Here is a 13,520-nt window from a genome sequence, read left to right as displayed (position 1 = left end):
GTGGTGAGTGAAAGGCCCTGGCTCATCTTTGGCTTTGACATTCAGCAAGATCCAACTGTACATTTCACTGCAGAAAGTGGGAAGTTGGTAGCAAAACGTTCTCTGGTTCAATGAACCCTCAAACCCAAGCCCAAGAACCACCCAGTGCCCCAGCGATATGGGCTCAAAATATGGCATCCTTATGTTCATCTGTAGGGACGCAGGTGGCGCTGTGGGTTAAACCACAGAGCCTAGGATTTGCCGATCAGAAGGTCGGCCGTTCGAATCCCCGTGACGGGGTGACCTCCCGTTGCTCGGTTGCTGCTTCTGCCAACCTAGCTGTTCGAAAGCACGTCAAAGTGCAAGTAGATAAATAGGTACTGCTCCGGCGGGAAGGTAAACGGCGTTTCCACGTGCTGCTCTGGTTCACCAGAAGCGGCTTAGTCATGCTGGCCACATGACCTGGAAGCTGTACGCCGGCTCCCTCGGCCAATAAAGCGAGATGAGTGCCGCAACCCCAGAGTCGGCCATGACGGGACCTAATGGTCAGGGGTCCCTTTACCTTTTATGTTCATCTGTAATGGCCACTGAACAAACGTGAGAACATGAGAATTTAGTCAAAAGGGCATCACGCTTCACTAGAAATTTGGGGGTTCACTAGGAAATGGATGGTGTGGTTTCATTTTTTGACCACCACTTCCTCTCCCCGTACCTTTAATATCACAGGGGTCCCTGGTTTCAGCTCCAAAATCCCAGAGGGATTGAAAGCCTCAAAGATGGGGTTTGGGTAGTAGGTGAAGTTGGGTTTCTCGAGGATCAGCAAGGAGTGGACGTTGTCCAAGATGAAGCCAAACTCATCTGGCCACACAGGAGGGTCGGTCTGGTTATTTGGTTCCACCGCTGGAGCTTGGCAGATCATCTCCGTGTCGTTCTGCACTTCACAAACCTGAAATGCACAATCCAATAGAGGGTGCAAGTGCAGTTTATTAGGATCATGAAATAGGCTAAAAAGCCATGTCAATATCTGGGCAGAGGGTGGAATTATCAGCTGCACAAGTAACCAAGGTGATAGGCATTCAAAAATCTCATCTCAACCATAAGATGGTGATGATGATGTTGATGATTTATGACTTTTATCAGGACAGGTGAATCAAAGGACTTCTTAATGCAGCACCTAGGCTATTGAAGTTGCTCCCATAGGAGGCAGTGATGATCACCAACCTAGTTAGCTTTAAAGGAAGATCCCACAAATTCATGGAGGAGAGGGATATCAGTGGCTACCGGCAGTGATGGCTGTGCTCTGCTGCCACATCTGGAGACAGCAATGCTTCTGAACACCAGTTGCTAGAAACCACAGTAGAGGTGAGGGTGAGTCATTCTGGACTCACAGCTGTCCATGGAGGCACAGGTCAATTCTCTGTCCAGGGCAGCTGTCTACCAGCTCCATCTTGTACGCAGGATGAGACCCTACCTACCTGCAGACGGTCTCGCCAGAGTGGTGCATGCTCTAGTTTTCTCCTGCTTGGACTACTGCAATGCGCTCTACATGGGGCTACCTTTGAAGGTGACCCAGAAACTACAACTAATCCAGAATGTGGCAGCTAGACTGGTGACTGGGAGCAGCCACCAAGACCACATAACACCAGTCTTGAAAGACCTACATTGGCTCCCAGTACGTTTCTGAGCACAATTCAAAGTGTTGGTGCTGACCTTGAAAGCCCTAAACTGCCTCGGCCCAGTAGACCTGAAGGAGCGTCTCCACCCCCATCGTTCTGCTCGGACACTGAGGTCCAGCTCCAAGGGCCTTCTGGCGGTTCCCTCACTGCGAGAAGCCAAGTTACAGGGAACCAGGCAGAGGGCCTTCTCGACAGTGGCACCCGCCCTGTGGAACTCCCTCCCACCAGATGTCAAAGAGAAGAACAACTACCAGACGTTTAGAAGACATCTGAAGGCAGCCCTGTTTAAGGAAGCTTTTAATGTTTAAGAGACCACTGTATTTTAATGCTTTGTTGGAAGCTGCCCAGAGTGGCTGGGGAGACCCAGCCAAATGGACGGGGTATTATTATTATTAATAATAATAATAATAATAATAATAATAATAATAATAATAATAATATTTTCAGATCCTGCTTGCTGGTTTCCCATAGGCAACTAGCTGGACACCATGAGAACAGCTAGATGCGGGACTAGATAGGTCATTGCCCTGATCCAGCAGCTTCTTATGTTCTCGTGTTTCTGATAAGACTTATACAACATTACAGAAGACCTGTGCTACCATTGCTTATTCCGATTCTTATTTTATATCATTTACCTGCTTCTGTTTGCAAAGAAACCTACTTTGTTTTACCGCCCTTTTGTGGCAGATGACTGGGAAAGCTTTCTTACGTTGCCCTTGAAAGATTGTAATTATTGGTTAAGCATTTGAAAAGGCAGTGGTTTTACTCGCAAATGACTGGATGAAAAAACAAACCAGGAAGAAGCAAGCAAGCAAGCAAGCAAGCAAGCAAGCAAGCAAGCAGATAATGGCTTCTTTTGCCTCTGTTGTGTTAGAATCCATTAAAGTGAATGTGCCTGGCAGTTATCTAGATTATCCCTGGATATATTTAGCAGGGTTTGTAGTATTAGGAAACTTCTCTGAGCCTGGCATTAGCTACTGCTATTCTTTTGATTTTGGCCTAAAGCAAATGAACATGAATCAATAAGAAACTCATGTTGCAGTTTTACACATCACTTGGGAAGACAGGCAAACTAATACCAGTGTACTGGAAGAAGCAAAGATCACCAGTATCAAAGCAATGATTCTTCAACATCAACTTCGTGGGACAAGTCATGTTGTGTGGATGCCTGATTATCATCTTCCAAAGCAAATACTCTATCCTGAACTTAAAAATAGAAAGTGTAATTCTGGTAGTCAACAAAAGAGGTTTAAAGACTGTCCCAAGGCAAATTTTTAAAAATATAGTATAAATGCCGACAACTGGGAAACACTGGCCTGTGAGTGCTCCAATTGGAGAACAGCCTTTACCAAAGGTGTCATGGGTTTTGAAGACACTCAAACTCAGGACAGAAGGGAGAAATGTGCTAAGAGGAAGGCAAGCTTAGCAAACCATCACCGTGATCAACTCCTGTCTAGAAACCAATGTCCCCACTGTGGAAGGATGTGTGGATCTAGAATAGGCCTCCACACTCACTTACGGACTCATTGTTAAAACCGTGTTTATGGAAGACAATCTTAATCGGCTCCGAGGGATCGCCAAAGAAGAAACAAAGAAAGAAGAAGCCCTCCATGTGTTTTTGACTACCACTCCCATCAGTCCCAGCCATGAAGCAGCTGACCATTCATGATTTCAGCAGGCAAAGTGGGGGTCTGCATGGCAGACTCTCCTTGCACCCAGAGCCAACCGAGCCAGACAGACCTCAACAGATTGGCTCCTCTACCGCAACCAAACTCCCTCCAGAATGAGATATAGGGGGGTTGGATTACTCTGTTATTCCCAAGGTAAGTCTTTACAGGACTGCAGCCATCAACGTGTTTAAACTTTGGCTCCATTACATCAGAATGTGGTAAACGCCAGATGTCTTGCCCAAAGCAGGAGGGATCTGAGGAAGGTGGCATGATGTTGTCACCTCTAGCTATGCAAACAAGCTCGCAAAAAAATGCAGAGCTTTGCAGAAGCTCCTGCAAAGTGTTGGCATGTTTTGTTAGCATCAGAAGATGTTTTAACAGAATCTTTTCGGGTTGCAAAAAACCCCAGAACGGAATAGAATTCAGGCCTGAGAGTCCTTCTCTGAACTGGCACTTCTAATCAGCTAGAAACAAGAACAACCTCCTCCTCCTTCCCTCTCTCTTTCTCTGGGCCCCCACCTTCTGTATTCAATCTCGCCAGTGAAATAGGCCAAGCCATTCTCCATTAGGTTCTATGCCAGCTCCACAGAGCGATCGTGTTGAGCTAAATCAGAAGTGACACAACTCAAGACTGGCCTCACAGATGTGCTGGCTTGGCATGCAGAGTTCATCCTACTGCAGAATGAAAAAGCTCACAAGACCAGCACAGGATGCCCCGGCGCTTAACTGCCATGTTTCTGCAGAAAAGATGGTACTGGGGTTTATATCATATCAACAAAATGTCCATTGCAGGAATGGCCAGGATGAGTCAGGATGCTGTAGGGACCCCCGGGGGCGCGATATATCCTTCTTCAGTGTGTGCACAGCAACACATTTCACACACACACACACACACACACATACACACATGGGCCGCCAGGTTTCCTTGGAGTGAATAGAAGTTCCTCACTTTTGTGGGGGACACAGTTAGTGTTATGTACTGAGCTGAATAGGATCCAAAATGCAGCAGTCTGATTGCTCCTAGAACAACAGGATTCAGAATGCAGCAGTCTGATTGGTCCTAGAACAATAGGGTCCAGAATGCAGCAGTCTGATTGGTCCGCAGGAGCCACCCAATCCAACTCCAGGTGGAAGTGAATCCGCAACCTGATTGGCCTACAGGAGAATCCCAGATCTAGCCAATCACGTGGGGCCCATTGTGTAAATAATGTATATAAAGCAGAAATTTCGAGGGAACCTCAATTCCTCACTTCTATGAGCTGAATAAAGAGCATGACATCCACACTCGACTCCGAGAATATTTCAGTTGGGTTAGTCCTTTTTCTTAGTCTTGGCCATTGAAGACCATTTACTTTGCCCCATAGAATTGAATGGGGGAATCGGGGCATGCTGCCCTCTGCACAGCATCATTCAGACGCAGCTCACTTGGTAGAACAGAGCTGCTCAGTTCACAGAAGTGAGGTTAGTGCAGTGCAAATGCACCAAGCGAGTAAATAAAGGTGTTTTTTCTCCATTCTCCCCAGCTCAGAAGTCCAGTCATTTCAACTTCTGATCCCAAATGTATTTACATTTAATTAATCTTCATCTTCTGAACTCCCTGCACTGTATCCTCAGAGAAAACATTTTTAAAAAAATATTTTTTAAGGAGTCAATTTGGGTTTAAAAAATTTCTGTCTGATCCTTATCCTTAGTATAGGCAGATTTAGGGGAGTGAGACCGGTTCACCTGCAGTGGGCATTGAGTTGAGAGGGTGCTGCAGGGGCCCCAGGGATGCAGGTGGCGCTGTGGTCTAAACCACTGAGCCTGTTGGGCTTGCCAAGTGGAAGGTCAGCGGTTCGAATCCACACAATGGGGTGAGCTCCCGTTGCTCTGTCCCAGCTCCTGCCAACCTAGCAGTTCGAAAGCACACCAGTGCAAGTAGATAAATAGGTGCCCCTGCGGCAGGAAGGTAAATAGCATTTCCATGCGGTCTGGTTCCCGTCACGGTGTCCCACTGCACCAGAAGCTGTTTAGTCACACCAGCCACATGACCCAGGAAGCTGTCTGCGGGCATATGGCAGCTCCCTCGGCCTGAAAGCGAGATGAGCACCATGCCCCTTAGTCTCCTTTGACTGGACTTAACCATCCAGGGGTCCTTTACCTTTTACCTGCAGGGTCCCACAACAATGAAGGTGAGAGGTGGGGCAGGGGGAGCCAAATATTGGTGTCGTACAGGGCACCGCTGAAATTTGAAAGCCCAAGGTTTGCCACTGTCCTTAGAGTTCTGGGTGGGCAAAAGTAGTTTTGAAAGCTAACTGGTTTAAAGTGACCATGTATTAAAATTAGATCCTGGTTTTCATCTATTTCTTGTATTCTGGTGTGATAAATAGAACTGAAGATTTTTAAATTTATTATTATTTTATTAGATTTCTATACCATTCTTCATCCTAAGAGGGACACGGGTGGCGCTGTGGGTTAAACCACAGAGCCTAGGACTTGCCGATCAGAAGGTCAGCAGTTCGAATCCCCGCGACGGGGTGAGCTCCCGTTGCTCAGTCCCTGCTCCTGCCAACCTAGCAGTTTGAAAGCACACCAGTGCAAGTAGATAAATAGGTACCACTCCGGCGGGAAGGTAAATGGCGTTTCCGCCAGAAGCGGCTTAGTCATGCTGGCCACATGACCCAGAAGCTGTACGCTGGCTCCCTCGGCCAATAAAGCGAGATGAGCGCCGCAACCCCAGAGTCGGTCATGACTGGACCTAATGGTTAGGGGTCCCTTTACCTTTACTTCATCCTAAGATCTCAGGGAAGACCACAAATGCAGGATAAAACCTTAAAATAAGTACAACAATGGTAAGCAGATGCCTATAGAAAGACCAAGTCGGGATATGAATGAAACTGATGTTGAACTCCATCCACTGGAATTTGGACACACACTGCCTCTGATCATCCTGGCCAGTAGGCTGTTAATAGCTGCAACCTCCCTGGATTTGTCTAATTATATTTTAAAACCATCCAAATTAGTTGAGTCTAGGCTAGAATGGCATAAACTAGAATGAAACAGGACAGCTGGTGGTGAATTTCACAACATGCACAACTCACAAAGAGTAGGAAATTTGAATTGAATTTAGAAACAGTTGCCAAAAGCATCGGTATGGTGGTGATGGCTCCACAATAGATCTCCACTGGACCAATTTTCATTTACAGAGAAGGAGAATAAGAAGTGACATGACAGAATTGGATAAAATTGGCATGGAGAAAGTGAATAGTCCCCCCCCCTTTCTTTTCCCCCTCTCTCATATAATACGACAACTCTTGGACATTCAATGAAGATGAACACTGGAAAATCGTGACACAACTCATAGTCAAACTATAGCGCTCACTACCACAAGAGGCAACAACGGCCACCATCTTTAATTTTTATTATTATCCTTGTTTTAACAACACTATAAATAAATGACATAGAATAGCAATAAAAACTGAGAATGCGAAAGAAAGAAAAAGAAAGTTATACTACAGCACTATAAAAATTAACAATTACAATTCCATATATACCTATCTAATATATAGATACTGTTATTACCCAAACACACACACATGTATATATGTATATATTTAACTTATTATATTTAATTTATTATATGTTGTATAAACCTGGGACGCGGATGGTGCTCTGGGTTAAACCACAGAGCCTAGGACTTGCCGATCAGAAGGTCAGCGGTTCGAATCCCCGCAACGGGGTGAGCTCCCGTTGCTCAGTCCCTGCTCCTGCCAACCTAGCAGTTTGAAAGCACGTCAAAGTGCAAGTAGATAAATAGATACCTCTCTGGTGGGAAGGTAAACGGCATTTCTGTGCACTGCTCTGGTTTGCCAGAAGCGGCTTAGTCATGCTGGCCACATGACCTGGAAACTGTACGCCAGCTCCCTTGGCCAATAAAGCGAGATTAACACTGCAACCCCAGAGTCAATCACGACAGGACCTAATGGTCAGGGGTCCCTTTACCTTTACCTTTATGTTGTATAAATGGTTCCAAATTTCATTATACTCATCCAGGCAAAGCCTATGTCTATAAGCAATGCACTCATAAGTACCAAGTGTAGTCATATCTTCAATCCATTGATTAAATGGGGCTGTAAATTTATCTTCCCAGTGCAGCAATGGTAGCCTTTTGGCCATAGCGGCCACCACGTTTAATGACTTTCAAAGGGGAGAAGACAAAGTCATGGAGGATAAGCCTATCAATGGAGGCTAGCCATGATGGCTATGTTCTGTCTCCATGCTTGGAGCAGCAATTCTTCTGAATAAAAGTCATTGGGTATCACAAGTGAGTAGATCCCTGTTTGTGGGCTTCTCCATGGGACACCAGGTTGTTGGCTACCATGATGGTCCTGCTTGCAGGTTTCCCATGGGCACCTGGTTTCCCCACGGTGAGAACGGGATCCTGGACTAGATGGACCATTGGCCTGATCCAGCAACCAGGTTCTTCTTATGCGATTCAATCCCTCTCCCTATTTTTTGGACAGCTCGTATCTGTTTTATCGACTCTCATACTCACGTTGATGTGCTCTTTTCCACCATACTTCGCCCTGATCTGAGGGTTCTGGATGAGGTCCAAGTTCGTGCCCCGCACTGTAATGGGTGTATTTCCACTGATGGAGAGATAAAAGGAAAGGAAAGGGGGAGGAAAATCAGCTGAAATCTCCCAAATCATGCCTATGGATGCTTACCCAGAATAAACTCAGAGAGTCCACAGAGATAGAAATCCACTCCCCTTGTTTTTTGTTTGACCTGGACCTAAACATTTCACTCCACTGCTCATCCCCCCATGAAAGTGGGGTGTGTGACATCATCAGTGACTTTTCGGGGAGTGGGCAAAACTGACATACTTTTGGGTGGGTGGGGTCAACTTGGACAATGGATGCAGCTCCATGGTGTGATTTGGAAATGCAGCAAAATTGCACAAACTGCTTAGTCTGTCAACCGTCCCTTATTTGGCGGGAAACTCCCTTATCCCAGCGCCGTGTCCCGCTGCTGTCCCTTATTGATGATGTCCCTTAAATTTCCCAGATTTCAAAGGAAGCAGCTCCTCTCCTCTCCCTCCCTCCCTGCCGGCCAGGGAGGAGGGAGGCTCCAACTGTGTTGCTTGGCTGCGTTGCTCACCCAATAAGGAGTCTAAGAACGACTGGGGGGGGGTGAAGCTTGCATGCCTTGTGCTGATCAAATCGGCCGCGTTGCCTGGGGACTCGCCTTTGCTCAGTGCTTCCCAGTGGAGAGGTGTCGGTGGTTTTCCTTGCTGCATCCCCTTTGCCAGGTTGCTGCGCTGTGGGAACCACCACTTGAGGCTTTGTTTGGCTGCTGGCTGGGCTTTCTGCCTTTGGCTCAGAGGCGCTCAGAAGTTGAACATACCTGTGCTGGGAAAATCCCTTCTTTTGGCTGCTGATCCCTTATTTTCAAATCTGTAAGTTGGCAGCTATGAGTTGACCTTCCCCCATGTCTGAATTCTGTTTGGGAAAGGGTGCCAGCTGCAGTGGGATGTATGAAACAGCTCAAGGCCAAAGGCCTCTCGCATTTCTTATCCACCTTCTCTTTCTCCAAAAAAAGTGTGAATGAGCATTGGTGTGGAGGGAGTATAAAGCCAAGGCTGCTCTCAGCAGCATGTTGCAAGGAGAACTGAACTGAGATTCTGAGTTGGATTAAGCAAATCTCTCTGTATATTTGGATCTCTACATTTTAACCTCTTTAACTCGGGTTAAGAACTTAATTCGTTCTGGAGGTCTGTACTTAACCTGAAACTCTTCTTAACCTGAAGCACCACTTTAGCTAATGTGGCCTCCCGCTGCCACCGCGCCATAGCCACACAATTTCTGTTCTCATCCTGAAGCAAAGTTCTTAACCCAAGGTACTATTTCTGGGTTAGCGGAGTCTGTAACCTGAAGTGTCTGTAACCTGAGGTACCACTGTAGAATAGTCCATGATGGACCCGCTAACCTGGAAGAGTTCCCTCGAGTTGAGAACTTTGCCTCAGGATCAGGATCAGAACGGAAATCGTGTGCTGGCGGCGCAGTGGCAGCAAGAGGCCCTTTTAAGGAAAGCACGCCTCTAGTTAAGAACAGTTTCAGGTTAAGAACGGACCTCCGGAACGAATTAAGTTCGTAACTAGAGGTAACACTTATAGTGTGTTTGACCTGCCTTGAGTCTTGAGGCAATAAACACTTTGAACTGAACTGGGTTTGCAATGAGTTTTCCCAACCATCAACTCTGGAAAGGCTGACAGCTAGAGAGGAAAAAGACTCTGATGATCTGCTAGACTACCGTATTTTTCACCCCATAGGGCGCACTGGCCTATAGGGCGCACCTAGGTTTTTTTTGGGGGGGGGACCCCAGCCCCCAGAACAGGCTGCTATCCGCAAGCCGTGGGAGAGCTGCGCGAAGCTCAAATCCTGGGGTGCAGGCAGCTCTCCGCAAGAGGTGGGAGAGCTGCGCGAAGTCGTGCAGCTCTCCCACAGCTTGCGGATAGCTTCCTGAAGCCTGGAGAGCGAGAGGGGTTGTTGCGCACCGACTCCTCTCGCTCTCCAGGCTTCAGCATTTGCCCCATAGGGCACACACACATTTCCCCTTCATTTTTGGAGGGGGAAAAGTGTGTCCTATAGGGCGAAAAATACAGTACTCTGCAGGAGCTGCAAATACTGTGCTGGTGCAGCAATAAAACTGCTAGCGCATTTGCAAAGCTAAGGAGGGTCCAGTATAGTTTCAAATTGGATGGGGGGGGGGGACCGTGGCTTGAGATTTCTGCAAAAAAATAAAAAACAAAAGCTTTCTTCTTCTCCTTCTTCTTCAAAAAAAAGAGAGAAAAAAGAGAGAAAGAGAAAAAAACCCACCTGCCACCTCATCTTTAAAGATAAGCCCTTGCCCAAAACAATCTTTGATCCCCTATTCTGCAAAAAAAATAAATTAATCAAAACTCTGAGAATGTTTCCTTCCCCCCTTCAGAAAAAATGAAATATACCATCTTTTTTCCAGTGACCTTTTTAAAAGCTTCCTTTGTTAAATAGCATACTTAAAGAAAACAGAGAAAATCGACCACATGTGACTTTGCACACAAAGACATCCGTATTCCTCAATACGGTAAGAAATAAAAACAGCCACAATCAGCCCATGCCAGTATGAAGTCTTTACCCTCTCTGCTGCCTTCCAAAAGAGAAGATTCCCTCAAGCTGCAGTCCCGGTCAGGCAAACTTGCCTTTGTACTTCTGATGGAGTGTAGCATTCTTCTTCAGAGTAAAAGGACTCAATAAACCTATGCCATATTGCGTAAAGTCTGTCCGGTTCCTCCTTGCCTGTCAGGAGCCTTTGGTGAGGAATCAGCCTTTCAGCCACTGCTATAGAGCAGACACTGCAGTACCAAAAGTCCAGATCTAGTCCTTCAAAGTTCCCTCCATTTCTGTGCAACGGACAGACAAGTTGCTTTTATCAAAAGTTGTCACATATCCTTAGGTTGGGACACGGGTGGTGCTGTGGGTTAAACCACAGAGCCTAGGACTTGCTGATCAGAAGGTTGGTGGTTTGAATCCCCGCGATGGGGTGAGCTCCTGTTGCTCGGTCCCTGCTCCTGCCAACCTAGCAGTTCGAAAGCACGTCAAAGTGCAAGTAGATAAATAGGTACCGCTCCGGCAGGAAGGTAAATAGCATTTCCGTGTGCTGCTCTGGTTTGCCAGAAGCGGCTTAGTCATGCTGGCCACATGACCCAGAAGCTGCACGCCGGCTCCCTTGGCCAATAAAGCAAGATGAGCGCCGCAACCCCAGAGTTGGCCACGACTGGACCTAATGGTCAGGGGTCCCTTTACCTTTACCCTTATCCTTAGGTTTGAACGAATGATTTTCACCATCAAGCATGTTTAAAAGAAGGAACTGAGGTGTGAATTCCACCTGCTCATCCAAAATTCTTGACTTTTTTTCTGTCCATTTTCCATCGATTCAGCACTCCCAGACTGCTAAAGGGTCTGGTGTATTTGATCTGTTGGCATGCAACTCAATATGCCTTTGAAACTGGTTATTCTTTCCAAAAGATTTTTAGGCAACCTGCAGGAAGAATTCCAGTTTTTATTTCTGTTTCGCAGCCTGGGATCTCTGCAGTTTGTTTTGCATGAAGTGTTGCACTCACAGTTGCACAGCATCATGGGCTCTGCTCTCTTACAACTGCCTGAGCAAACCTTGAAGGCATGCATTTTTCTCACAGCACTGCACCAAGGGCCGAACTGCCATGAGAATGAAGAGGGTCAGGATAGAAAGCCTGGACTTACATGAGACTGCAGGCAACATAAATACGTATTAATGCTTGCTCACATGAGTGTAACCTGCAGGCAGATTTCTACGGCAGCAGGAATAACATCTGGCTCTTGAGCAGAACCATTGTAGCATCAAAGTATATGAAATTGCTTCTTTACTGTTCTCCCCAACTGGGAAGTCCAATAACGTCTGCTTATGATCCCAAACATATTGATGTTAAATTAATCTTAACCTTTCAAACTCTTTGCAATCATTAAAGTGACTAATTGATTTGCAAAAAAAAAAAAAAAAGGACCTGCAAAAAAATGACTTGGTGAATGGCAGCTTTGGGTAAACTGACCAGTCATATTTTTAACTCTCACATAAAGAAACCAAAAGCATTCTTATTGGGCATTGTAGGAAGTGATATAAATAGTAAGGAATGTAAGCTGTTCTTATATGCAACAACGGCAGCAAGAATATTATTGGCACAAAAATAGAAGCAAGAAGAATTACTGACGAAAGAAGAATGGAGGATGAAATTAATGGACTATGCAGAACTGGATAAGTTAACAGGAAAGATCTGAAATCGGCGGGACCAGAAATTCACAGAAGACTGGAGTAAATTTACAGATTATTTGAAAAGTATTTGTCATGACCAGACTACGTTTGTAGGTTTGCAAGAAGTTTTGTGAGGAGTATTAGTGGAATTATTGCAAAAATGGATAAGGGGGAGGAGGGTTAGTTAAGATAATTCAAGGTAATAAGAATTTAAGAAACGCATAAGAAGTGGTTAATACGGTGGATCATCAGAGGTGCTGAGGGAAGTCCGAAAATAAGATTGCATAAATGATGAAGTTTTGTGGTATGTATTATAATTCACTGTATTTTTCGCTCTATAAGACGCACCAGACCACAAGACGCACCTAGTTTTTGGAGGAGGAAAGCAAGAAAAAAATCTCAGAAGCCAGAACAGCAAGAAGGATCGCTGTGCAGTGAAAGCAGCAATCCCTCTTGCTGTTCTGGCTTCTGTGATAGCTGCACAGCCTGCATTCACTCCATAAGATGCACACACATTCCCCCTTACCTTTTGGGAGGGAAAAAGTGAGTCTTATAGAGCAAAAAATACGGTACATGTTAAAATTAATAAAAATATAAAAATTAAAAAAAAATTAACTCCCACAGGCCTTCCATTTACTTTGGTTTCACAGCACAGCTTTAGGAAAGGGGCTGTAGCTCAGTGGTTAAAGCATCCGCTTTGCATGCTAATGGTCCCAGTTTGAATCCCCAGCATTCAAGGAAGGCTAGGGGAGAAAACTGCTTGAAACCTTGGAGAACGGCTGCCAGTCAGTGTATGCAATACTGAGGTGGATGAACTCAGTATAAGGCAGCTCTCTGTGTTCCTTTCTAGCCACTGATGTAAAGAGGAGAGAGACCAGCCCCACTCCTCATTTGTAAAATAATCTTAAAAGGAATACACGAAAGTTTAATGGCCAATTTTTCTCTCCACTGGGCCAGGCTTGGTGAAATTTACATATGTTTCAGCTCCCTCCATGCTCAGGGGGATGTGAAGGCTGCAGGATGTCTGAGTTCCAATTGGACCAAGCACCAATCTTCATCAACAGCCAGTGCAGAACCATTCCCAGGGCAATTATCTATTCCTTACACCGACCTAAAAGCTCATTTAAAGATATCCTCCATGCAAGCAGTTCCAAATCTGTTTCACAAAGAAGGGGGTGGGGAGCCAGGCTTTTGACTTATAAGGCAAAACTGAGCTGTAGCAGGGAATGTGTGCAAAGATGCAAAACTAGGCTTTTCTCCTATAAGGCTTGCTTCGTGAAAGCTTTGAATTGGAGTGACTAGAGGTCATTTAGTCCTGCCCGGCTCAGTGCAGGATCTGCAATGCAAGATACAATGACAACAACCCTGAGGTCCATCTAGAGTAAACTTT

At 45.8% G+C, this 13,520-nt stretch overlaps 1 protein-coding gene across 3 annotated transcripts in view; it reads right to left on the bottom strand.

The window, feature by feature from the left end:
* PLXNA4 (plexin A4) overlaps positions 1 to 13,520 on the bottom strand; it is a 612,201-nt gene that overhangs the window by 70,667 nt on the left and 528,014 nt on the right. For all 3 annotated transcript variants that reach the window (XM_083699819.1, XM_083699820.1, XM_083699821.1), the window contains 2 exons: positions 7,860 to 7,953; positions 692 to 925 (listed from right to left, as the gene is read on the bottom strand). In XM_083699819.1, coding sequence (XP_083555945.1) covers positions 692 to 925; positions 7,860 to 7,953 — 328 coding nt within the window. The remainder of the gene's footprint in view (positions 1 to 691; positions 926 to 7,859; positions 7,954 to 13,520) is intronic.

This window comes from Podarcis gaigeae (assembly GCF_964106915.1).
Source record: "Podarcis gaigeae genome assembly, chromosome: 10".
NCBI classification, from domain to species: Eukaryota; Metazoa; Chordata; class Lepidosauria; order Squamata; family Lacertidae; genus Podarcis; species Podarcis gaigeae.
The sequence above is the reverse complement of the archived record's forward strand: the minus strand, read 5'-3'. Positions and strand labels throughout refer to the sequence as shown.